Here is a 25,688-nt window from a genome sequence, read left to right as displayed (position 1 = left end):
CCATGATCTAGTCAATGGACTGGAGCTGGATCAAGGGTTGGACTTGATGATCTCTGAGGTATTTTCCAACCCAGTCGATTCTGTGATTCTGTGTGAAAATTCTCTCTGGAACAGCTCTACACAAAGCTGAACACTTAAAATTACAAGAAACAAAAAGGACTTTCCTAAGATGGAGCCCTTTCTCAAGAGCCGCCTCTCTGGCACTTGCATTAACAAGGTAAAAATCAAATTATCAATTGTAAAATAATGCCTCACCATCCTTTTAAAGCGCAAGCGCTAGGGCTTTAAACCCAAGCCTGTGAGAGATCAAAATTATCTACAAAACTTTTCTGTCTTTCCCCTTTCCAGTCTTTAGGAAATTCCCATCGCAATTTGTGTTACTACTTCTAACTCTTAACACACACAAACCTTTCTTAGAATACAACAAGGGATTTAATTTCCAAATAAAAGTTCTCAGCAGTGGAGCTCCCAAATTACTTCAATAACAAGACCATAATGGGAGAAAATACAGCAGAATATGTCTCTTCTTTCATGAACTTTTATACAATACTACTACAATAAAATCTGTAAAATTCAGGGAAACATGAATATGTGAAAGTTTCTAATTTGCTACGCATAGAGCAATAGTTTCAGTTCTGCTTCCCACAATAACTTCAGTTACCGAAGTATGCAGAGAAACAAAGTTCTAAGCCATAAACCAAATCAGAGCTGAAAAACCCCTGAAAAACACAAATCTGAATAAAAGTTACTATTATAATTCCTGGCAATGCAGTATTGGGGTGGAGAGTTTAAGTCCTCAAAAATAACTTGAGCTGACAGATCCACAGGAAATTTGTATTGTGTTCCATGAAAAATTAGATATGCCTAAAAGTAATTTACAGTGCACAGTGACCAAGGAATTATAAATTAGAGAAGCCTGGGCTCTCAGTAAGTGTTTAGGACATTAAAAACAAAAAGCAGTGTGGTAATTTGCTAGACAGCTATTCACAGTTCAGCATTCCACAATGAATACTCATTATGTTAGATTAAGTTATGTTTTGAGTACTGGAAAGTAGTTCTGATTTAAATAAGCTTTTCCAGAACACCATGTCCATACCAATACAAATAAAATCATCAGGTAAGATTTTAATTCTGCACCAGACTTCATAAAAGATATAGTTTCCATGGACCTTATTTAGATGCGACTCAAATTATCCTGTTTAAATCAAGTTGCAAAATTAGCAAGGTATTTCATACTAACTATCATACAACTACAATGAAAAGTATAATTTTCAAAATTAAGAGGACTTTTAAATACCAAACAACAAGCTACAGTCTATAGAGGTCTACAGTCTTTGGGGTTCTACAAATCCCAGGCTGCCCAGACAAGCTGTGGATGCTCCGTCCCTGGAAGTGTCCAAGACCAGGCTGGACAGGACTTTGAGCAACCTGGTCTAGTAGAAGGTGTCCCGGCCCATGGCAGCGGGGTTGGAACTAGATCATCTTTAAAGTTCATCCCAACCCAAAGCATTCTATGATTTTTCTTTCTAGCTAGATGAGCGGTGTTGAGAAAGTAAAGCCATGAAATGAACCTAGACTTTGTCAGATCTGTGAATATATAACTCGTATTTCCTTCCTCTCTACACCATTAGGTATTTTTCAAACCAAAGACCATGCCTGTAGAAAGACAGAACACGTCCACAAACTACTACAGCAACAGGACTACAGGATCACCATCCTGTCACCTAACAAATAAAAAGCATAGCGAACCAGCAGTGGTTTGTTCTGTAAACTCGCTGCAGATGTTATCTGTTCTTTTAGGTATCGACACTGCAGCAGGAGATGGGGAAGCAACCATCCCAACAGAGGCAAAAAGGGATTGGAAGAAAATATGCGCTTTGCAGGAGACATCCTTCACCTCTGGGAAACACCACTTCCCCCAGTGGTAGCAGCAGAAGGAAAAGGAGTAAAGGAAGCAGCTTTATTTTACTGAATGGTGAGTAAAGATCACCAGTCGCAGCTGTGGCCCTTGTGGCAGTCAAGGAGAACCTTCTGCAACAATGACTGAATGCTGAATTGAAACCCAGAAAACAGTTTCTTTCAGCCAGCCTTCTACCACCACATTATTTGCTCCATTTCCCCAACACAGCCATAAGACGCTTGGTAAACGAATGTTTTCCTAACAGCTACAATGCCTTGATTCTTTTGTAGCCATTCTGATGGGTACATCAGCACAACTCCCAGTCTTCTTTCAAATCTAAAAGCTCACGCGGGAGACACAAACCACAATTGACAAGTATTTGGAGCATAAAAAAACCCAAACATGTAGCAAGAGAAAGTATTGTCATCATCGGTTACATTTTCAAAATATTCCAATATATGGAACAATAATAAACCTACTAGAGTATGAGTCTCAGAAGTGTGTTAATTTGAGAATAGTTACAGAAAGTAACTACCAAATATGACAAATTTCAGCATGCAATCAAAGGATTAATTCACTTTCATTGAAAGGTAACACATTCTAGCTGAGTATGCTCTCATGGAGCGACACAGACACTGCTTTTAGAATGATAAAAAAGTCAATGGCTGCAACATGACGATTCTCACAACATTCCTTAGGAAGGAAGAATCTATTCACAAGCACAGAAAAATATAATTGCTAGAGCTACTATTATTTCAGCTGGTTTTGGTATCTTGTGCTGCCAAATGCTGTTGGGAAGAAGTAACAGGGCTCTGAAAATATGTATCACTGGTATATATGTATCACTTCTACTGCTCATGTCAGCAGTTTAATTGGGACTTAACTGAGGGTACATGTGAGATGGACAAAAGAGAGTAGAAATGAGGTTGATAAATCGGCATCTGTTAACTAAACTCAGTACTAAATAAGAAGCCATCCTGGAAAGCAAATCCTGGAGGCAAAAGATGGGTTTTTCCAAAAACTGCTTCCTTCATAGCATGTTTGTACTGGTCCATTTAATTTATTTTCTCCTTTACGTTGACGCACTGATAGACTGAAATGAAGTCAAACTTATCCAAAAACATTCTTCATTGCTGATCTACAAAAAGTTGGATTAGCTAAAACAAGTCTGAAAAAAACCTCATAATGCAGTTTAGTAAATCAAGTTACTTGTTTCTGTAAGATAAAAATAAGACTTTCTATATGAATGACCATATACAAAAACCTCTCTTATCTGTAGCACAGAAAAGTTTGCCAGACTTCACACAATATATTACTAGAATAATGAGTGGAACCCATTTCGACCTTACCGTCTGTCCAAGGGCCCCTCTTTTAAGGGGGGGACTTCACAGCATTTTTTCATTGAGATTTTGAAATGCAACTGTACTTTCCCAGCACAGGTAAAAAGATATTACCTCATCCTAAATACTCCTACATTTATACAGTCCTGAATTTACATTCGGCCCTGTGAAGGCAACTGCAAGGCTGATGTGCCCCCCACCATGAAAATTAGTTTGACACCCCTGCTTAGACACTGAACATAGAAACGTTTCAGATCTTCATTGCTTTGATTTGTAGGTAGGCTTGTATATTTTTAAATGACATATTTTAAACTCTTTTCGGCAACAGTATTACTTTATGACAAACTATGAAAAACCATTTCGTTTTTCCACAGCTAACAGAAGCTTTATTTACAGTGGTGATATGTAACCCACGACCATATTGAGACCTTGTACAAACCCCTAAGACACTCAATAACAGAGAATACTGTGAAGCTGCAATTAAAACTGGAATTAAATCATGAGTTCAGGGTGGCTACCTTCTTAAAAAAACAGAAAGACCAGATCAAGTCTGAGACCATTCTCTGAATTTATGAACAAGGTAGATTTTATTACCATCTATAGATTCCAAACAAGTAAAAAAGACTGTAGTGAATATTTGCCTCATGAATGTGCTTTTACCACTTTAGTATATGTGAGCACACACATTTCACCAGATTAAAAAGGAAAAGAAGTCAACAACAAAAAAAGTATTTTACCAGTGATCTTGTTAAGACGAGCTCTCTTTGCCTGAAATGAGTTGCCTAGATTACTTTTCCTCTTGTGCGATAATGTGCTCTCAGCCTGAACAAAGGCCATCTTTGGAACATCCACTACAGGAAATCCTACTATTAAACAGAGAAGAAATCTAATAAACTCACATTACATAAATACGTAACAACACGCAACACACCTAAACATTTCAGAATTGCTATTGGAATAATGCAATAAAGAAACTTTAAAATTCTATTAAAAATGAGAACAACACATTCTGAAGATGTGGAATTGCACATTGAAGCATTACAAGCAGATTACCTCATAACTTATAACTTTTACTCAATATCATGAGAGATGCAGTATTGAAGACTTAAAATGAACAAATTCTTATCAATCCAGAATTATTTTCAAACATCCCTGAACAAGGATATATCATCCATATTGTAATTTTTTTTTTCTCTTAGAACAGGATCAGGGATTATCTCACAGGTAACACAAGATGCAGGAACATGAACCAAAGCATACAATGAAATAACTTTAAAAACCTCTATGTTCTGCTCTTGTTAGTGCTAGTTAGAAGTTTTGCATGAGGACTACATGCTGACCCAAACAGATATAAACTGTTTCTGAACTGATTAATGTTATCATAACAGTTACCATAATAGCAAACGAGACATCTTCCTCTAAAAATACTATAATAGTTATTACAAAATTAACAGGTATTCAACACTAAAGAAAAACATATTTTATCTTTTACGGAACTTGTTTTTTTACCAAATGTGTCACTAGATGTAGGCTCCTCTTCCTTCTTTTGGACTTCCTGCATGATTGCAGAGGTTGAGGTTTCTTCCTTTTTTGAGGGAACTTTTAGCCATTTTCTGTCCTCTTTATCTTTATTGCTGTTTGCGCTGGTTCTGGGTTTACTTCCTGCTTTGTTCTTGGCTGCTGCAGCAGCAGCAGCTTTGACCAAAGCTATCCAGTCCTCCAAAAAGGAAAAAATGGTAAGTAAGTACTAAAAAGTGCCTGTGACTCAATTAGAAAATACTTATAAACCCAGTGAAACTTCATCTACAAACGTTCGAGAGCAGTTGAATTTATTTTTATGGCTACTACTCAAAGAATAGTAAAACGAGTTTCCCAAATTGCCTAAATAAATTTGAAGTATTATCAGTATGCCACACAGATTTAAAAAAGAAAAAGCGTTCAAAAATCACTGTCTATAGAATTCTGACTGCACACGTTCCCTGTTACCTATTTTCTGTGTCATAGCTTTAGAAACCCAGGGGCTCCCAAACCCAGAACACTGACTATTTTTTTCCTTACCCTTCTGGCTGTGAAATACATCGTTTCCGTTGCTGCTCAAATGTAACTATTATTCCAAACTACAATCAACTCAAAGCATGGTCCAGCCAACTGCATGATTGGGCAGAGTTCTTCCTGAATTAAACTGATAAAGTGGGGAAAACTCTTATATACGTGTTTCCAAAGTAACAACAGATAGAGCTCTTTTTGTGTTACGTATTACAGGTTTCATTCGATAATTTCATTCAAGAGCTCTATAACGTGACTGAATTTCACAATGCGCATTTAAGGTAATAAAAGTGCCATTTTGGATAACGGCTTATTTGACCATACAGAAACATCTAAGGAGCGAACCACAGAACATACAGCTCATTTAATCTATTTTTGGCATGTTTAGGAGGTCTAGCCACCCCATAACTCAACAGACAGAACTAAATATTTCCAGGGATGAGCCAAGCTCTTTGCACTAGCTTGGAGTGACTGGGCTCCTCTCTTACATCTCCTGAGTGTCAGGGATCAACTGACTGCAAAAATTTTAACTTGATCCTTTTCACTCAACTATTTTTTCAAATTTTGTATAACATCAGGGTATATAATTTTTCCACAGAAAAGTTACATGATATAAAAACCAACAGCAATGTTCAGAATCCACCAGTAAGACTTAAGCATCTGAATGTTGTGAACGATTATTAATTTATTAGATGACAATTTGGCTACAATAGTATTTGCAGATTTGTACTACTACGTACAAAAAAGGTATGTTAAAGATTATTTTTGTCTAGTTTCTAAGTGCTTTACAAATAGTATTTTTTTCCCCAACTGCAGACAGACTTTATTTTACTCTGGACTGTTTCCTTATCATTATGTTCTAAACGGTACTTCAAGTATCTTGATTTTATATATCTCATTTCAACGCCACTTTTTCCCCATACATTCTATATTGTAAGTGGTTCAAATTTCTGTTCTACTGAGGGCTTCTTTGCCTTCTTTGATCTATGAGAAAAGCATAACACAAAACATGAAGCATTACTATCCCTTGTGTTATGCTTTCCCTTTTCCATAGCACAGTATTTTCAAACCACTGCTTTACATAGGTTATGTTTCTACTTTGCATCAAGCTACGTACTTAGAAACACCAACAGTTTCCATTCCGCTAAGATAAAGTGTTCCATGTCCAAACTGTCAATGCAAGATGCAAACACTCAGTTTAGCCAGGAGCAGCAAAGTTTGGAAGCGCTTTAATGATTCTTATGCAACAAGCAACTACCAAGGCCATTTGGTGACGTGCCGGCTGCAAGGAGCGTGTCTAACTGCCAGCTGCATAGTCAATCAAAAACACACATACCTCTTTTTTGGCCAGCCAAAACGAGCACACACATTAGCTCCAGTCCTTCCAGAGCCTTGCCCATCCAGCGGGACAAAAAAAGGATTGAGCTATTTGTGCTTGGGAGGAGTTAGGAGACCTGAGAGCAGAAGTCTTACACTGTACCCTGGCCAAGGGATGAAGAGGATCAGTAACACAGCTGGAGCTCGGATCTTACGGCAGAAGTGGAAAGCAAAAGCAGCGCAGCCCGCACCAAAACTTCTAAACAGCATTTTACTTTTCAGGCAAGCTTAAGTACCCCAGGTTCAGAAGCTTTCAGAAAATACTGAGCTTCAAGGACCACACTGAACTAACTACCCTGTTCTAACAGCAGCTGTTCTGGTGCAACATGAAAGGGTTTTTTTGTTTGCATTTTCTTTCATTGTTTGGTTACTTTCCTTAAAACACGGAGCTTACAAAGGTAGCAGGACACATATAACATTGAAGCAAACACAGGTTAAACATTCAAAAGCCAGAGCAGAGAGGCATTAATTATGGTGACAGTTATACTTTCATTCTAGATTAACATGTACATTTAAACTCAGTAAACAGCACCCTAAGCGGAGGAGTGGAGGTTATCACAAGAGGTCACTTCCGACCTCAACTATTTTGTGATTCTGAATTGGCCAGAAACTCTGTGGGTCCATTTTTACTTTGGCTCCAGAGTAAACATATTGGCACTGAAGTGACACAGGTAATTCCTGCTTTTTAACCTTGAACTCCTGCTGAGTGACCGCACAGCTCTTGATGTGTGAGAGCTGTTTAGCATCTACGATGCTAAGGTGACTATATTTCTTCTGAAGATCACAGAACTTCTCCTTCAAAAAGTGACACTTGTGCCTTTTTCAGAGTTTTTAGAGAAATTTAATTTTTAAAAATGGGAGAATAATAGTGGGAGCATAAAGCACAATGAATTCTGAAATGTGTCTCAGGGTCATTGTAAGATATCTGCTCTTGTCAACCATAACAGCAGAACACTAAATATCATCGGTATCACAGAAACTAGTCACAAATCTTTAATAGCGGGACTTTTCCCCAGAGCATTCAATATACACAAAACCAAGTGCCCAGATATGAACACATTAGAAATTAACAAAGTAAAAGCAAAACCCTCCTAATAGAAGTCCTCCTTCCTTCGCCCTGTTGTCCTGGTGTTGTCCCTCTCTTGGCTGTGGTTTTACAACTCTACATCTGTTACTCTGCACCATCCAGCCTGATTTCCCACTTCTCACAGTATCTCACTACAGTGAGTTTCTCATTTGCACGTATAACTTTAAAAACAAACAAACAAGAAAAAGTGTGTTCCCTTCCTTTTTATTCTTACTAAAAATCATTTTTCAAGTAAGCTGAGAAAACTGACAGGAGAGAAGTAATGGGACACTGTAGTTAAAAGACAAAACATTATCACTACTGAGGAAAACTGTCATTATACTAATTAGATTCACTAGATCAAAGCAGAGGAAATTGCACAATCAAGAAATACGTTAGTAGAAATTACCCAGCAACCTTACACATGAAATGGTTAAAACACTTGTATTTTAAAATAGTCTTTTGCGTAGCCTTAGACCTGCAACAGTGGGAAGGCAAAACGAGAATAATTTCTAAAATCCAACCCTCACGCCAACAGCAGAATTCACACACACATTGTTCTCCCTTTACCTGTCTACAACCACCACCTTTTTGCTTCTCTAAAGTACTAAAGATTCAGCTGTTTTTCCTCTCCTGGCGCATCACAACTCCCACACATTCACACATACACACACAAAACATCATCAAGCTATTGACTGGCTGATTCCACATCAAGCCTGGATTCCTCATCCTCACCTTTCGATTCTAAACCATCTGTCCCACCTACATCTTGGCTCACATTGTCTCCTGTCACATCTTTTTTTCCTCTGTCCCAATCACAAATCCATGCTTTGTCCTCAGCTTCCTCTTCCTGTGTGCCAAGTCCCCTCCCTCTCCTTCAAAACCCTCCTCAAAACTCACTTCTTTTGGTTCGATTTCCGTCACTAATCTCAGCTCCGGCGCTATCTGCTCCCTCTCGCGCGCCTAATTACATCGAAGATAAAACAAAAAACATGAAACAGAAAAAGTAAGTTATCCAGATACTTCATATGTGCTCTCACAAGGGCAGTCTATATATCCCCATCTGTTTTTATTTTTGCTCTGTACTACATTAGCCACATTTCTGTGTGATTTCAATTAATTTGCACATATCTGCAGAGCAACCTAACCTATAGTCTCATTGCATTGAACCACACACATATTTTCCACTCTTTAAAAAATGTTACCTTTCCACCCTCACAGCTGAGGCTTATTAAAACACTTCTGCTACAACTCAAAAATAGCTTGAGTGTTACACTGTTTACAATCTCATCCTTTAAGACACACTAAGCTCAAATCAAAATTATTAACTAGTTTGTATCTCTCTCCATGTCATTCCAATTCTGCGTGCTTAGCACACACCTCCCCAACAGATTTTACATTTGTTAAATTGGCTAATACGTTATGACTTAAGCTTACATTCATCTATAAAAGTGTGTGTTTTTCTTTGGAAACAGACATAAAAAGTCATAAGTTTAAACTAAGAATGAAGTGTTGTATCTGCCAAGTTCATGATTTTTCAAATCAAACTAGTCTTGGCAATTTTATTAAGCTTCACATGTTTTTTAGTAAATGTTTTCTAATGAAACAGATAATGCAAAAGAAAGCAAAACATCCATTTGAGTTCTAGGCTCAGTTTCAGATAATTGTTTTTCAAACCAAATCTTAGATCACATTTTTATTCTTAAATATCACAACAATATTTTGAAAAACAAACATTTTACCATAGCATACTGATGTAGGAGATGTTGCAGAAAAAAAGTATCTTTGCCTTTGAAAGCTACAGAACTTCATGCCTATCTCTAATTTTGCAAAAAAGAAATGCTACGACTAATATCAATTAGCGTAACAAAGTGTAATTGGTGTTGTTCTTGCTGCAAGACAACTTAAAAAAAATCTAAATCCACCTCAGAGTGTAAATTGGGTCCCCTTATTCTTTCTCAATACTTAATTGAAGCCACCTACATTCAGCCCCTGAGATACACAAGACCAACACCGTAACTCTCAACTACTGAGAAAAATGAGAAATAACAGATGAGCAGGACAACCACCAAGCATGTCTGGACATCAGAATGGTTGCTAAGAAATGGATTTACTGTTGTTTTTTTTTAACCTGAAAAATGCTCAAGGTTAGTCAGAACATAGCTCCCTAGTAAAAACACAGGACAGAGTAAGGGATTTCTTCACTTTGTCACAGAAGGGATATTTTAGTTCAGTCACATCCACATTACCCAAGTTTTCCTTTTTACAAAGTAAAATTAAATACTCTAGCTTCCTAACTTATTGACATACTGACAGTATTGTTTGAAATATTATATACTGCTTCGACAGAGTTATGGCTGCATCAAGAAGCCAGTGTTAGCGTGACTATGGATTTCTGTTTAATCTCTTTAAGGAAACATGGTTGAAATAATGAAGTGTTGCCTGCACAAAGTTCCAATGTTCACTGCATAGATGATCAACCCCAGCACACAGGTACCTGTAACCTGGAGGTCAGGAGAGAGAAATGTTTTTAAGCCAATTTGCTTATCCAGCTGCCCTTGTCATCATATTACAACAGTAATTACAAAATACCTGAATTCTGTTTCCCACAACAGAAGGATTATTCTGAGGAAAACTGAGTACAAGAGCAGTTTTCTCACATTTCTTGTCTCCGAGCCACTGGAGTCATTTCTCATTAACTATGAGAACACAGTTACCACGCAAGGTAAATGCAATGGTATTCCCATTGAAAGCATGTAATAGCTTTCAATGTTGCAAGTAATCATAGCTTAGTGACAAAATGATGTCCTCTACTTCACAGCCTCCCTCAACTTCTCCTCAGCATCTTTTCTTTAACAGAAACTGGATATGATCAGACAGAAAGAAATATTTATCTGTCAGAATCCCCAAAAGTTCTGATAAAGGGGAGAAAACCCCCATAGAACACTCATGTTAATAAGAGTATGTGGGCAAAAAGCTACCACAGTAGCAAACAAAAGAGATGGGGTGGAGAGGAAAAAAAATAAGACTACCAAGAAGCTAAAGCTTTTTCCTGAACGGACACCAGAGGAAAAAGTCTCTAGATGACCCTGATTTCGAGAACTCTGCAAGACAAAACTCTGGGAACAGGTTAGTCGGCAATGGAGTGTACGGCAGCCAAGCATTTCAGATCAAGACATGACGACTTGAGCAGCACGCTCTGGGGCATCATCCATAAAAGTGGTGAAGCAAGTCAGTGCAGGACCTAGAATGAAGACTGTAATCTAAAACTAGTTGTGTGAGATGACATTGTTACTATCTCACGAGACAAAAAAACAAACAAACAAAAACAAAAACCACAGACAACCCCATATATAAACCTAAGAGATATCTCAAGTATTCTTACCTGCCCTTTTGCATCCTCTGGCATAGATTTGATATGCATCCTCTTAAGACATCGAATAACACCATCATAGAACTGCACTGTGAATGTTCCTAGAAAAGGATTGATGTAATCACTACGAGTAGTGATGAGTAAAAGCAAAACACACCTTGTTATTATGAAAGCTTTAGCAAAACATTTTGTAGGCTTTAATGAACAAAGTAACTGGGTGTTCGCTACAGTCAGGATGAAGAATTTTAAGAAAAAAATAAGAGAGCCTCAATGAAACCCTGATTTGATATTGTTGCTCTCTGTCCACTTGGACAATTTCAAGCATATTTAAGCTAATGTGTCACTTTTGCTCATAATTCATTAAAACAAGTAATATTTGCAGTTGTCACAACAGGGAAACAATTCAATTCACAAACAAATCCTCATTTGCTTTAAACCACAGTAGAAACTTCTACTTATGCTCATTAGAGACATCACCCCATTGTGAAGCGTTGCATCAACTTTAAAAAGATCTACATTTCTTAAAACAATTACAAAAACTTAAATATATCATTAGCCCAAATCAACAACAGTATAAAATATTTGTAATGCTGTGTGCAGGATATTCTTCTCATAATGAAGAAATATTAAGCATTTTGTCTTCCAAGAGAAATTCTAATTTTCTAATTTCACACATTATTAAATTTTATAGAATAGAAACATTTTCACTTAATAGTGAGGAAAACTTTATAGACATGTTATTTTTTTTAAGCAGACTACAGCTACAGCATAGTATATGCAAAAAGTCTGTACCAATGGACCATACATGAATACATACCCTCTTTATTAATTGCTTCAATCTTTGCAGGGTAATATCGACAGTCTGTCCAACGAGCTAGGACTTCTTCTCCAGGCTTAAAATCCTATTTCATACAAATTAAGTCATTAATACTTTAATCATTTAGATCTTTTCCTAAAAAGAATTAAACATTACGTGCTGGAGAGATTTAACATAGGAAAACAAGTAGAATAGCTTACAAAAAAAATTAGTCAAAGATAAATGAGCCACTTACAACAAATTCTTCATCATCTTTCAGCCCTTCTTTCCTTAATGCTGGTCGCTCCAAGGGTCGCAACCTATTGCTGTCCCAGTAAATCCACTCATCGTAGCGATGACTCCAACGTTCAAAATGGACCAACATCTTCCCCTCTTCATAATCTATCTTCTCAATACGAGATGGATACCTTGAATAATAAACGTAAACTGATAAATCTCAAAGCTTTCTCAAAGTGGTTGGTGCTTGATGGTTTGGGTTTTTTTTGCATACAACAGTGCTTACATGGCAATTCAGAAAGTTATATGAACAACTTGTGCTGCAAAATCTCCAAGCCTGAAAAAGATGAAGTTACTAAATTGATAGGATGTTTAGTTTGAGAGTTATCTACACATCACATGTCATCACCCTCATCCTAGTCAGATGATGATACAAATTTAAACCTCAAACCCCCAGATGAGAACTGTCTGAAACTGGCATTTGAAGTCTGTGCTTATCAGTTCTAAAACCTGTGTTTTGTCTAGAGCAAAATTCTGTAAGAGTTTGTTTGCTTGAGGGTGGAAAGGATATAAAGTAGTTGTAGGAGTACATACGTTACTGTTTCATCAAATTATACCATCTATTCCAGAAAATCACAAGTAACTAATAAAACCAGAAGTCAACAGAACATTCTTACTTAATCTAAGCTGCTTACTATTTTATAGATCAGCTTCCATTATTTCACTGCCATTAAATTTGATTTGTAGTAATTATTTTTTAGCAGTCATCTCTCCATAACTCCAATGCACTAAATAATTATGTCAGTCTTAAATAAAATTCTGATTTTACTCTCAGCAAACATTGCACATGCTCAGCAGAACTAATCAGGACTGAACTACAACCAGATCAAGTCTTAGGCATCTAATTTTGGGCATGGCATAGACGTAGTTTAGGAACTATAAAGGCTGAGATTACATTTCTAGGGAAAAATGGCAAATTCCTCTAACTTCAGCAATTATTATTCGGTCTTCTCACTTCTGTTTCACCTAAGTGATGCATTTCACAAAATTTACTAAGAGGGTAAGGCACGAACTGTTTGCCATACTACTTCCTCCACCAAAATTATTAGACCCCCATTATTTCCACTGTATGGAATGCAGCGAAAAAAGGGAATGAGGTGGAATTCAGCTCCTTCAGTCCTTCACAAAAATACTGAAATGGATTCAAAAGTGCAAAAGAATCTCAAAAAAAAAAAAGTTAATTAGATCATCATATTTTCTCCAGAGTTTATATTAGGGATGGTCTAAAGTTAACAAAACATGGCCTGAAAAGAGAAACCACAGTGAAAGGACAACTGTCACTTCCATTAAGAGGCAAACTGCTTTTCTAACAAAGCGCTCCTGTGGAGCAATAGTAAGGGCAGAACTTGGGCAACCAATTTCCAGTCCTACTGAAAAGCCGATCAGCTAGAAATGCAACTTACATATATAGGAACACTGTCAACATTTTCAGTTTTTGATACTTCCTCTCCACAATAGTGACGGTGTTGATAAAGGAGTCTCTAACACTATGTTCTGATTAAAATATAAGTTCTCAGGAAGTACCAGGTTTTTCTTATATCCTGGTGACTAAAACAGGCCATTAAAACAAAAGGTGTCAGTCTCAATTTGCTCCTTCATTTCTCTAGTCCTACTTCTCTGGCTGTGGTGATGCGTATGGCTTGTCCAGATCTAAATATCTCAGGATAAATGAGATGCTAAATGAGAAAAACTCTCTCTGATTTTCTAGGTTATTACTGCAACTACTTCAGCCAGATTTCAACCTAACATCAGAATGCACAGACAGCCCAACCTCTTGTTGCATTTCTCTCACCTGTACATTTCAGAAATGACAAAAACAAACCAACCAACCAAAAAACAACTAAACCCAACAACAACAACACCTTAATCTCAAACCTGAGTTTTTCATTTGCCATCCTACTAAGAAAAATCTTTTTCAAGACTCCATGGGACTTTTTTCAGAGGAGCAACAATATCAACCCCCTTTTCCCTCTCAAGTAGAACAACAACAATCCAACAAGAACAGTGAAGCTGATGATATATTGTATCAAAACAGAAAGTAAAGCTCATAGGTCACAACCTGAACCCCATCATCAGCATTCTGGTTTAACTTTGACCAAGGCTTCAACAAAGTAAGCCTGCCAAGAGATGGTTTTCCTAAGCCCTGCCTCTGATGATCCTTTCTTCTTAAGTCCACATGCTGCTAAATTTAGGAATTTCATTATAAAATTTCTTACTAGTGTTTTCATCCTCAAGTGGTTCCATTTCAGACTTCTGTCTAACTAGACACCAAATTGCCAGAATAAGCAGGAAAAGCAGAAGGATGGGAAAACACCAGGAAAGCCAGAGGACAAAGTTCACTTTGTGGTAATCAAAGATGAGTTTGTCCACAAGCGCTGAAGCTGACGCAGTCAAACAGAAGACAAAGTCGACGGTGCTCTTTCTCACCACAGCTGGAAAATTCACGTTTATCACATGCCAGCCAGATAATAACACAAAACCGTGGTTACTTTACAAAATTCAGGGACCATCAGCCAAAAGACAAAATCTATAATGCAAATACACTGTTCTGATTACGGTGCTACCCTATCGCAGTTCCACTGCTATACTTATATTATCATTATTATGGGTGGTGGCTGTCACTGGTCATCCATCAGCAAAGTCACCATTCCAAGCACTGTGTGGAGAAAACAACTGAAGGGATAAACTGGCACAACACAGTTCACTGTCCTGGAAAGAGAAAACCAAGTAAGAGGGGGAAGAAAAATATAGAGTACAGTTTAGAGACAAATATATAAAGAATGAAGAAGGTTTTATGGAAAATCCAGCAAGCCAAGAATCAAGATGTTAATATGCATGGAGGGGGGGGAGTGGGGGGAAGAGTAAAGCTATCATCAGTTAATAAAAGAAGATATGCAAAATATTACGTCTCACTAGGGATCACTCAGGAGAGGAAATGCAGTGTCAGGTATTTCTTGGTTAATTTATCTTTGATAAATACAAATTTCTGCTATCAAAGTGTCAAAATGTCATTATCAAAACGTCATTATCAGCTCTAAATCAAAGATCATTACACCGGTTTTGAAGAGTTAAGTCTTCTAGTAATCATATCATCACACAATGGCTTTATTCTAATAATTTCTGTTTCTTCAGTGCATGTTAAGACAGCGGTTACAAGATTAATAGAGCCAAAACCTGCATTCAACTCCAGTCCTCGGAGATGGAAGATTTAGCAAATCTCTGAACCAACCAAGCTATATACGATTGGTTATAAGGCAACCCAAAAATAACTTTGTGTGGATTTAGCAACAAGCTATCACCCTCAATATCCACTAGGTTTAGTCACAATGTGCCACAAATCCGGATAAACAATATTTCACAATACTGACCCCACAGTGGAAAAAAAGCAGAGCTTACGTATTGCAGAATTCACTGTTTCAAATTTTACATGGCACAGGATCATTTTTCTGGTGTTACAGTTTTTGTACTTTTACTGAAAATAATCCATTTCATAAATGGAAAAATTACACAAATATCTCAAAGGCAAGTATGAATTTCCTCCTAATAAAAGATAAAATGGCATCTTAATCCACCTTTTTAAAGAATTCTAGTAACAACACATATTATGGCTAATATTTATGTTTATTCTGTAGAAAGAAGATAAGTATGAAGATGGTTACATCTCGTACACATGAGAAATTTTATGTAGAAGTTCCTTCCATTGCAAAACTACAAGGTGGCGTCACGAAGAAGTACTAGAAATGGAAATACAAATATCACTCTTTACAGTATTGAAGTGTAATGATGCTTAAGGCCCAAAGAACCTTCCAGACAGGTTAATTCTTCCCATTCGCCCCCAGCAAGTGCTCCACACTAAGGGATCAGAATGAATTTTGTAGACAAACAGATTTGCCAACATTTGGCCAGCACAAACCAGAAAAAATATGCTCTGAAAAAACTGAAGTCTTTACTTTTCATTGAGAAAATAAAAAAACTACCACACTCCATTTCAATAGTGTTCTTTTTGTGGGGAGAAATAATAACTTGCAATTTTCGGGTGTGTTCTTTTCATATCATGCTAGAAACAGTACTTAATAATCCCAATAAGTCTCAGCCAGATATCAGAGGCTTCTGTTGTTATTTTTGGAAGAGAGAACAGGAAAACTATTGTTACCTGGTGGTATCTGCCCAGTTTACATATTGTATGCTCTCCACTCCCAAGTTCCAGTGATTCCAAGGCATAAAAATTATGCAACATTTTTGTAAAGCTGCAAAGTTTAATATGGCTTGCAAAACTTACACTACGAAGCACTGGTCAGACAACAATAACGCTCCAATGTTCATTAAGGACAATTAATGGGAAAGCTGCAGTTTTCATTTCTTGTCAGCATAAAAAAAAATTTAAAAGTACCATTTTCTCCAATGCACTCAAAAGATTAATGGCCACACTCAGTATTTTTCATTTTTACACCATCATCTTCCTTTTGACTCTTGAAAAGTGACTAAAAAGTGGCAAATTGCCCTGTGAAATAGGACAAGTTATTTCGAATCACAAAAAAAAAAGGATGCAAAAACATTAGTAAATTTGCCCAAGTTAGCACCCAGAGACATCATTCCTACCTTCACCATAATGATATAAAAAAGTCTCCTATTGTACTCTCCATTCTGTCTTTGACACAAATAGTCTTCTGGTATCTGAAAAATCTGCAAACGCCTATTTCTAACTATCCACTTTTTATTATATGTATTGCACTACATAAATAAAAAGTAGAGTCTTCACAGTCTTTCCAAATACCCAGCCATCAGGTAACCCAGTCAACCGAAATCCAAAGTAAGGACTGTACAAAAGAAGATTTCCCAGAGCCTTACAGGTAAAAAGTTTCTTCTATATCGAAAAAAAAATTAGAGATCCACCCAGATAATCAAATATACCAAGGAGAAGTGCTGTTGTTCTGACAAATAGCCTATTTTAGTGAGCTGTTTCCATTCCAGAACTGCAACAAGTGCCACGGATCTGTACTTCCTTTATTACTTAACTTGGAGTTTAGATGAAGCAAATTAATAATGACTATAGTTTCCAAAAAATAAGTTTGGGGGTTTTGTTGTTGTTGTTTTGTTGCCATTTTTGTTGTTGTTTGGTTTTTTTGGTTTTGTTTTTCAAAGCAATACCTGGCACTTATGGGAGAACCAGCAGAAAGCTACAGCCACAAAAGAAATCAGAAAAAAAGGAAAAGATGCATCTTTAAATACATCAGCTTTAGTTCCCACGGGCAGGGCACGGAGTTTAACAGCTTAAGAACCACTCTCACACGTGGGCATGTACTTGCAGAAATGTGCAGTTTTACTGCTGTTTCATTTTTGTCTGTGAGAGGCACAGGATGTGCGTGCACACACATCAGTTTTTGCACAAGATCACAGGATAACTGAAGTTGGAAGGCACCTTGGAAAGCCTTCAGTCCAACCTCCTGCTCAAGCAGGGTCAGCTACGGGATCTGACCAGGTTTTCCAGAGTTTTATCCAGCCCAGTCTTGAAAACGTCCACTGTTGGAGAATTCACAAACTCTTTGGGAAACCTGGCCCAGCACTTGACTGTCCCATGGGAAAAAGATTCTCCTTGTTCTTGGCCTGAATCTCTCTTGTTTCAACTTGTGCCTGTTGTTTCTTGTCCTCCAACCACACGCCACTGCTCCAACCACACACCACTTGGCTTGGTCTTCTTGACGACATCCCTGTAGGCATCGGAAGGCTGCTGGTGGGTCTCTTGAAGCTTCTCTAAGCCAAACAAGTAATTTCCTCGCCCTCTCATCATAACTCATATAGTCCAGGCCCCTGATCATCTTGTATATATTTAATAATTTTCTGTTAATCAGTCAATCCCATCTCATTTACTATCTGCTGACAGACAATCACATTGGTTTTGATTAGAGCTGCGTTTCATAGTTTGCTTTAGTGCATTCACACGTAACAAGTGGTACAAATGAATTACGTAAGATGACTTCCCCTGTTCACTGTTGTCCTTGATAAAGAAGAAATTGTAGTTACCTCCACAATAAAGCAAAAATAAACACACTCACTGACAGCCTGTCTTTGCTGATCAGTTTGACCAGCCTTTCTTCTGCTCGGTAACTGTACACGGCAAATTATACCAGTGACCCAGACACTGCCTGCAAAAACTTCCTCACTTAAGAGTACGGGTTTTTTAAGCAATAAATAGCCATTGTACTTAATATCCTCTCCAAAGTTCACAGACTGCAAACAGGTCATCATATTCCAGAAGATTACTTTCAGCAACTACTACACTTATGAAAATTTAAAATCTGCAGAAGTGCCTCAGAAAGCAAAAACATACTTCATTTGCTCCCATTCTCTAGAAGCCTTTCTTGATTAACGTTTTAACTGGTCATGAACACTGGATCTTCACATGACAGCAGGCTTTCAGAAAAATGGAGGAAAAAATTAAAACCCTTTAAAAGGCCATTTTTCAGCAAGTGTTCTCAATTTGTTGCTTGTGGAAAGACTGAGCTAAGCAGTACTACTACTCTTCAATTTTGGTTTTGTTAAAGAATACAAGAGAGTTCATGTAAGTTCAGCAACTTTATTTTCTTTGAAGTATATCCTTCTGCATGCAGATGAAGAATGCATACGGCTTATATATAGAAAGAATGAAAAAAACCTACCACCTCCTTATGCAACAGAAAGCTAAGAAAAAAAATTAACATGGACTACTATTTCGGCCCGTGTCACTCTAATAATAACATGACTGTGGCTTTCTCTAACAAGCTTTTTGGTTATGTGTATGAATATTATTTCATTTGAAATAGAGTCCTGCTTCCAGTGTTACTGTAACTGCAAAATGTTAATACTAACTTTCTGCTCCTGTATATGGCACCTCAAAAGTTCACATGCATGTAAACTTGACCTGTTCTACGTGGTGGTCCAGACGATGAATCAATTCCTAGAAAGTTCAGGATAAATTCTCTTTTGCTGGCAAACGCCAAGCAACTCAGCCGTGGAGCTTGTGCCATGGCCCATGCCTGACTAAGCCAAACCTCCAGAACTGACCTGCGACCCTTCCCTGTGAAAAGGCTGGGGAGATCCCATACGAACCGTAACCTGGATATCCAGTGATTTTATTGGACACAATTAAGCTGAAGCTATTTTTACATATTAACTTTTGTCATCTAGCAACATTAACTGATTATCTCTAGTCATAGAAGATGCTGTAAGAAGTTCTACTAAAATTATTTTGTTTTTATAACACTATTCAGTCAGTTTCAAGATCTTGGCATTCAGTTATGGAGTCAGTATGTTAAAAACCCACTCTACAGCAACAGGTAAGAACAGGAATTGTTCTGCAAACCGTACTTTCCCTTAGAGACTGTTTATTAAAACAAACACTTCTGCTATAATTAAAATCAAAGCTTTATAAGAAAGCAACAGAAAAAGCAGGTACAGGCCTCTGTATTACCCAGCCCAAATTAATCAGATAGCAACTAAGAAAAACTTTCTGGACAGAAGCACCAACTTCCTCTGTCATCTACTTTAACAAAACCAGGGATTTTTTAAAATGATAATAGCATAGCCAGCATAAATCATAAAATTAGCCCACTCGCATTAATAACATTTTGACTAACAATTCTCCTTTCACAATACACATGCTGTGTAGCATGGTCCTTGTACCCACAAATTTCCTTTTTATACTTTTGACTCTTACAATGACCAGGTGCTGCAGAGACAAAATTTTAAGCCCTTATTTCCTCCAAGTGTTCGATGCAAACACAATTGTACTTACCTGTTCCACAAACCCCAATTAAGGATGTTTTCTTGTTTGAAAACCAGCTTTGTGAACCTATGAAGCATGATAACTGAATGCAAAATAAACTTGCTTGCACATCTTGTAACTAAAACAAAGTAAGTCTTTTGTCATAGCAGTTTGCCACATTGACACACCGATACCCTCACACATGACACCATATTCCACACTACTATGGAAATGCTCTTCGCTTACTATGGCTACACAAGCAACTAAAAGCAAACACACAAAAAGCTGCAGAAAAGTTCAGTTTGATTCCTGAAGAGAATATTTTCCTAAAACCTAATAGTTTCAACAAACGTATGTGGAAATTCATAAAGTTCACATGTGAAACAGTCAGCCAATAGGTGCACTCAGTTTTATAATTAGACATCAAAACATACAAAAATATTTTTACTCTTAGCAACTATTGCACAATCTCTTCCATACCATTTTTGTAAATAGTCCAGTGCCTCCAAACGAGCACCAATCTCAAAAGTGATTCCAGGACGATTTGGAGGCTTTTTGCTCATCTTGATATTTTCTTTATCACTACCTGTGGAAGGAAAGAAAAAAAACCAAAAGTCATATTAAAACATATAGAGTTGTCTAAAACTTGTCACTGGCAGCAAATATATTCCAGAGGGTAATAAAAAATGGAAAGTCAGGGCAGAAATTTCACATCAACTACTTAGTTTACAGAAGTACGGTCAAGGCCCAAATAAGCCACTAAATATAAAAAAAAATTAATGTATTTTCAGTCAGATTTCTTGCACTTCTTAAAAAACAAAACAAAAATCAGTCATCAACCTTAATTAAAAATATAATAATAATTTTAAAAAAATCTGGTTCTCATCTGTGGAACTGTACCGCACTGTATTTCCCTGACAACCTTTTGGAGTATAAGAGCTACCTAGAGTCAATGTGTGTTCTCTCCTTTAGCGGGAAAAAGGTCAAAAATCAAGAAAAACTTACCTTACCAAGAATGGAAACTGAAACATAAACATAGCCTAAAGAGCAAGTTGGACGAAATTAGCAAAAACAAAGGCTGAAAACGGCTTTTTTTGGTTTTCTATGCACTCATCCATAACACTAAGTTACATTTGCAAGTGCCTTTTGATCGTTTTATTTCTGACAATTCAGTCACGATTTAAAAAATCACTTTTCTGTCCGACTGCTGCCGCTGTTACCGTGACTTTTTGCTGTGCTACCGAAACACGGAGCGGTTCGCCGGTGGGGCCGCAGCCTCCCCGGTCCGGTAACTGCGAGCGGAGCGGCAGCCGGACCCCAGTTCTGAAGCGGGGCTCCCCTGGCGGGGCCGGCAGCGCGATCCGGGGTGGCCGCCCCTGAGCACACAAAGGGTCCTGCCCAGCCGGGCCCGGAGTGCTGCACGGCCCCCGGGGGCTGAGCGTTCCCGCGGGCCCGAGGGAGGACGCGAGTGGCCGCGGCCCGACAGACCAAGGCCCGGCGCAGGGAGGCCCGCGGCGCCGCCCCGCCGCGCCCGGCCGCTGTGAGGGGGTCGGCGGAGCCCCGCGCCTCGCCGGGCCTGCCCGGAGGGGCCGTCGCCCGAGGCCGCCCGCCCTGCCCTACCCGCCCCTGCCCTCCCCGCGCTCCTTACCGCCTACCTCCGACTCGCAAGGCAGCGGCGGGGCCCGGTGGCAGCCCGCAGCCCCGGCGCGGAGGGTCCGGCGCGGCGGCCGCTCTCACAGCCCCGTCCCCGTCCCCATCCTCCTCCTCCCCGCGCCCCGCCGCCGCGTCACCAGCCCGCGACGCGCCCGCCCGGCGCGGCCCAGCGCCGCCATGACACCGCCCCCGGCACGTGACTGCGGAGCCGCCGCCGCGTGACGCGGGTGTGTGGGAGGGGGAGAGACAGACACAAAGAGAGGCGGCTGCGCGCATGCGCGGCGAGGGGGGCGGGGATGGGTTGATTGACAGCGCCGGTCCGCCCGGCCCTGCCCGGGGTCGTGGGCACGGCAGGTGACGCCGCGGGGGTGACGCAGTCGCCAAGCGGTGCTGCCGAAACGTCGCGGGCTGTGCCGCTGCCGTCACACACCGGCGGACTCTGCCCTGGAAACGGGCGGGGGCGGGCACCGAGCTGAGCACTGAGGTGACCACGGCCCGCGGCCGGACAGCGGTCGCGTCACATCCAGCAGGTTGGGTTGAAAGGGACATTCAGAGGTCACCCAGTCCAACCCCCTGCACATCTTCACCCAGATCAGGTTGCTCAGAGCCCCGGCCAGTCTGGCCTTAAATGTCTCCAGGGATGGGGCATCCACCACCTCTCTGGACAACCTGGGCCAGGGTTTCACCACCGTAGTTGTAAAGAATTTCTTCCTCATCTCCAGCCTGAGTCTCCCCTCCTTTAGTTTAAAACCATCACCCTTTATCCTATTGCAACAGGCCTTTCTTATCACAGAATGGTTGTGGTTGGAAGGGACCTCTGGAGATCATCCAGTCCAACCCACCTGCTAAAGCAGGTTCACCAGAGCAGATCACACAGGAATGTGTCCAGGTGGGTTGGAATGTCTCCAGAGAAGGAGACTCCACAGCCTCTCTGGGCAGCCTGTTCCAGGCTCTGGCACCTCACAGCAAAGAGCTTTCTCCTCATGTTCAGATGGAACCTCCTGTGCTTCAGTCTGTACCCGTTGCCCCTCATGCTATTGTTGGGCACCACTGAAAGGAGTCTGGTCCATTCTTGGCATCCACCCTTGAGATATTTATAAACATTCACGTGATCCCCTCTCAGCTTCTCTTCTCCAGGCTGAACAAACCCAGCTCTTTTAGCCTGTCCTCACAGCAGAGCTGTTCCACCCCTCTGATTATTTTTATGGTCTCCTCTGGACCTTCTCCAACAGGCCCATGGCTTTCCCATACTGAAGGAAATGCAGACTGAATTTCCCTCCCTTCTTTACCGTGAAATGAGCTTTATGTTTCCCCAGGGAGTTTTCACATTTTCGTTCTTCCCAGTTTCTCCCCCATCCCACTGAGGGCGGGGGTGAGCGAGCAGCAGGGTGGGCGCTGGGTGGCTGGTGGGGCCAACCCACTGCCGTCCCTTTAGCACCCAGCCTGGGGCATCCTTTAATGACAGGACCCGGTCAGGGTACACTGGGCTGCATTTGTAGCCGTTGCAGCTGTTTAGCTGCTACCTCCTGCTGCTGTTCCCAATGTTGACTTGTTTGCTCCCTTTCTTGCTGCACATTAAATTCCAGAGCTTCTTAAAGGCTGCTGTCAGCTTTTGGTGATTGCTGTGCTGCTTATCACAGTGTTTTGCTTCACCTGGAAGACCAATGGTAAAACACTGGCCTTGAGCCAAGTCTGTCATTTGGCCCCTGCATTGTTGCCATTCCTGTACTCATGGAGACCTTCCTCCCTTCTCCACCAGGATAGGTGTTTCCAACCTTGTTGTAACAGCACAGTCAGCATCATCATATCCCCATGGATGTGATCAATAAGGTAACAGTCAAGTTTCCACCAGCTAACAAAAAAGAGATGCTTTGCTAGGCTTCTGGAGACTGCACAGTCTGGCTCACAGTTGGCTTGTGAATCCTCTCCATTGCAAGACCTGAAAACAGACCTTTTTTCAAGTGTGGCCCTAAAGAGCAACAGGACAGACAGGAGGTAGTTTCTGTGGTAGTTCTTGAGTCCATACGGACAGGACCAGCTGCAAAAAACATGGTCTACAACACAGCTGGAGAGCATGGCCTCACCTGGAGCCTGTGGCAGAAAACGTCTGGAGACACCCGAGGTCAAAGTCTGAGGTTCTGGAGCTGGGGACATCAAGGGTCTGAGCTGCCTTTGCTGCACCAGATGTTCATAGGAAGGGTCCCCTCGACACCTCAGGCAGCCGATGCTGCGTGGGGTGAGTGGGTACCGCTGATGACACAACAAGCTCAAATGGGGAACCCCAACAAGCCCACATGTTCTGGAAGAAGGACAGTTTGACCAGGAGGCAGAGATTCCAGAGCATCACCTGAGGAGGTGGCTCAGGCCCAAGAGTATAAGAAATTAGTAGAAAGTGAAAGGTGATACACTCAGTTTACCTGGATCTTGTGTTCTGCAAAACCATCAGATGTGGAAAGCTGCTGTGTGGAGTGCAAGTCATGGACCAAATTAGTTGGTTAGATTTATATGAACATTTGAAGGATGTTCCACAGACTCAGGGAATGATGTCTGTGTGTGTGTCAAAGGAGAAGGAGAGAGGTGATTATTGACGGAGATGTACTGGAGAGTGTGGGACTGGAGTATGGTGCGAATGGTCTGGAATAAGGGGTGGGGATTGTACTGGGTCTGGCTGGGATGAAGTTAACTTCCTTCTTAGCCGCCCATATGGTGCCATGGTTTGGATTTGTAGCTAAAACAGTGTTGACAAGACACCAGTGTTTTGCCTGTTGCTGAACAGTGCTTGCACAGCATCGAGGCTTGCTTTGTTTTTCCATTCTGCCACCCAGTAAGTAGACTGGGGGTGAGCAAGAATCTGGGAGGGGACACAGCCAGGACAGTTGACCCAAATTGGCCAAAGGAATATTCCATGCCATACAGCATCAACTTTAGCAATAAAACCTGGGACAGAGGAAAAAGAATGATGGTACTTTTGTCTGCTGGTGGGAGGTGGTACATGATTGCCTTTGCATTGCTTAGGGGGTTTTGGGTTGGGGTGTTTGCTTTAGGGTCCTTTTTTTTTCTTTCCTTCACTTATTAAACTATCCTTATCTGGATCTACAAACAATCTCACTTCTTTTCTTCCTATTCTTTCCCTCATCCCACTGCGGGGGGAGTGAGCAAGTGGCTGTGTGGGTGTTCGGCTGCTGTCTGAGGTCAACCCATCTGCTTCGGTTAGTTCCTGCCAAGCTGCCTCCCACTTGAAGGGTCTTTGTAGGGAGACTGTGCAATGGGATATTTTAGAGTATTTGCTGTAAGATGTTTTTATTTCTCCTTTGATTTTTCCCTGTTCCCATTTTCTGGGTAATGGTGGCAAGCAGGAGAGACTGAAGGAGGAAGGAAGCTTGAAGAAAAACAAAACAAAATCAAACAAACAAACCAAACAAAAACAAACAAACAAACAAAAAAACACACACCAAACCTTTTTTTCTCTCATTAGTAAAGAAGTTGTCATTACATTCATCTGAATTCTTCTTACTACCCTGAGAGTCATTCTGATACAGGCTTTTGTTTAGGGGGTTTGTTGCAGGATGGTGAGGGTGGTTGCATTAGCAATGAGACCTCTGCAAGTGGCAATGAATGTGCAGTGTCAGGATGCTGTTATAAAAGTGAAGGTGCTTCTGTCCAAGGAGAGGGAGATGGGGGAAAGATAAAGGAGGTAGCAGGGGTGGGGGAGGGTACATATGGGTGGTCATGCTCTCTTGGCTGCTGGATGCACTCTGGGTCATGCTGTGGTGTGAGAAGGGCTCAGAGCAGCGTGTGGCACCTTGGGCATCACCTCACTGTAAGGAGAGGGAGGCAGAACTGACACAGACTGCAGAGGTGAAGCAAAACCCAGGTGTTTGGTAATATGGGCTAAAAGCTCTTCTGTACATCCTCAAAGGAGCACAAAGAGACAATGGCAGGAGAGAAAGGCCAAATAACCCTCTGCCCCAGTTGTTCCCAGGCCCATCCCAGGAGCCAGCAGCCCATGAAAGGTCCATTTCCTCAAGCCCAGAGGAGCACAGGGACACAATGGCAGGTGGGAACCCAAAACGAGGTCTCAGGAGAAAGGGACACCCCA

The 25,688-nt window shown here is 40.4% G+C and overlaps 1 protein-coding gene across 13 annotated transcripts in view; it reads right to left on the bottom strand.

Moving 5' to 3' along the window:
• Positions 1-21,768, bottom strand: part of PHF20L1 (PHD finger protein 20 like 1) — a 54,974-nt gene extending 33,206 nt beyond the window's left edge. For 2 of the 13 annotated variants that reach the window (XM_065054442.1, XM_065054445.1), the window contains exons 1-8: positions 21,592-21,762; positions 20,417-20,522; positions 12,155-12,326; positions 11,920-12,004; positions 11,115-11,203; positions 8,630-8,692; positions 4,750-4,957; positions 3,978-4,106 (exon numbers count right to left, since the gene is read on the bottom strand). In XM_065054442.1, the coding sequence (XP_064910514.1) occupies positions 3,978-4,106; positions 4,750-4,957; positions 8,630-8,692; positions 11,115-11,203; positions 11,920-12,004; positions 12,155-12,326; positions 20,417-20,499 (829 nt within the window). In that variant the 5' untranslated portion in view covers positions 20,500-20,522; positions 21,592-21,762. Of the gene's footprint in view, positions 1-3,977; positions 4,107-4,749; positions 4,958-8,629; positions 8,693-11,114; positions 11,204-11,919; positions 12,005-12,154; positions 12,327-20,416; positions 20,523-21,584 lie in introns of all 13 variants that reach the window. The other 11 variants (XM_065054439.1, XM_065054438.1, XM_065054441.1 and 8 more) reach the window with 11 other exon arrangements.
• Between the last annotated feature and the right edge of the window lie 3,920 nt (positions 21,769-25,688).

Source organism: Columba livia, chromosome 2, assembly GCF_036013475.1.
Source record: "Columba livia isolate bColLiv1 breed racing homer chromosome 2, bColLiv1.pat.W.v2, whole genome shotgun sequence".
In the NCBI taxonomy this organism is placed as follows: Eukaryota; Metazoa; Chordata; class Aves; order Columbiformes; family Columbidae; genus Columba; species Columba livia.
This window is presented reverse-complemented; position numbering and strand designations above follow the sequence as displayed.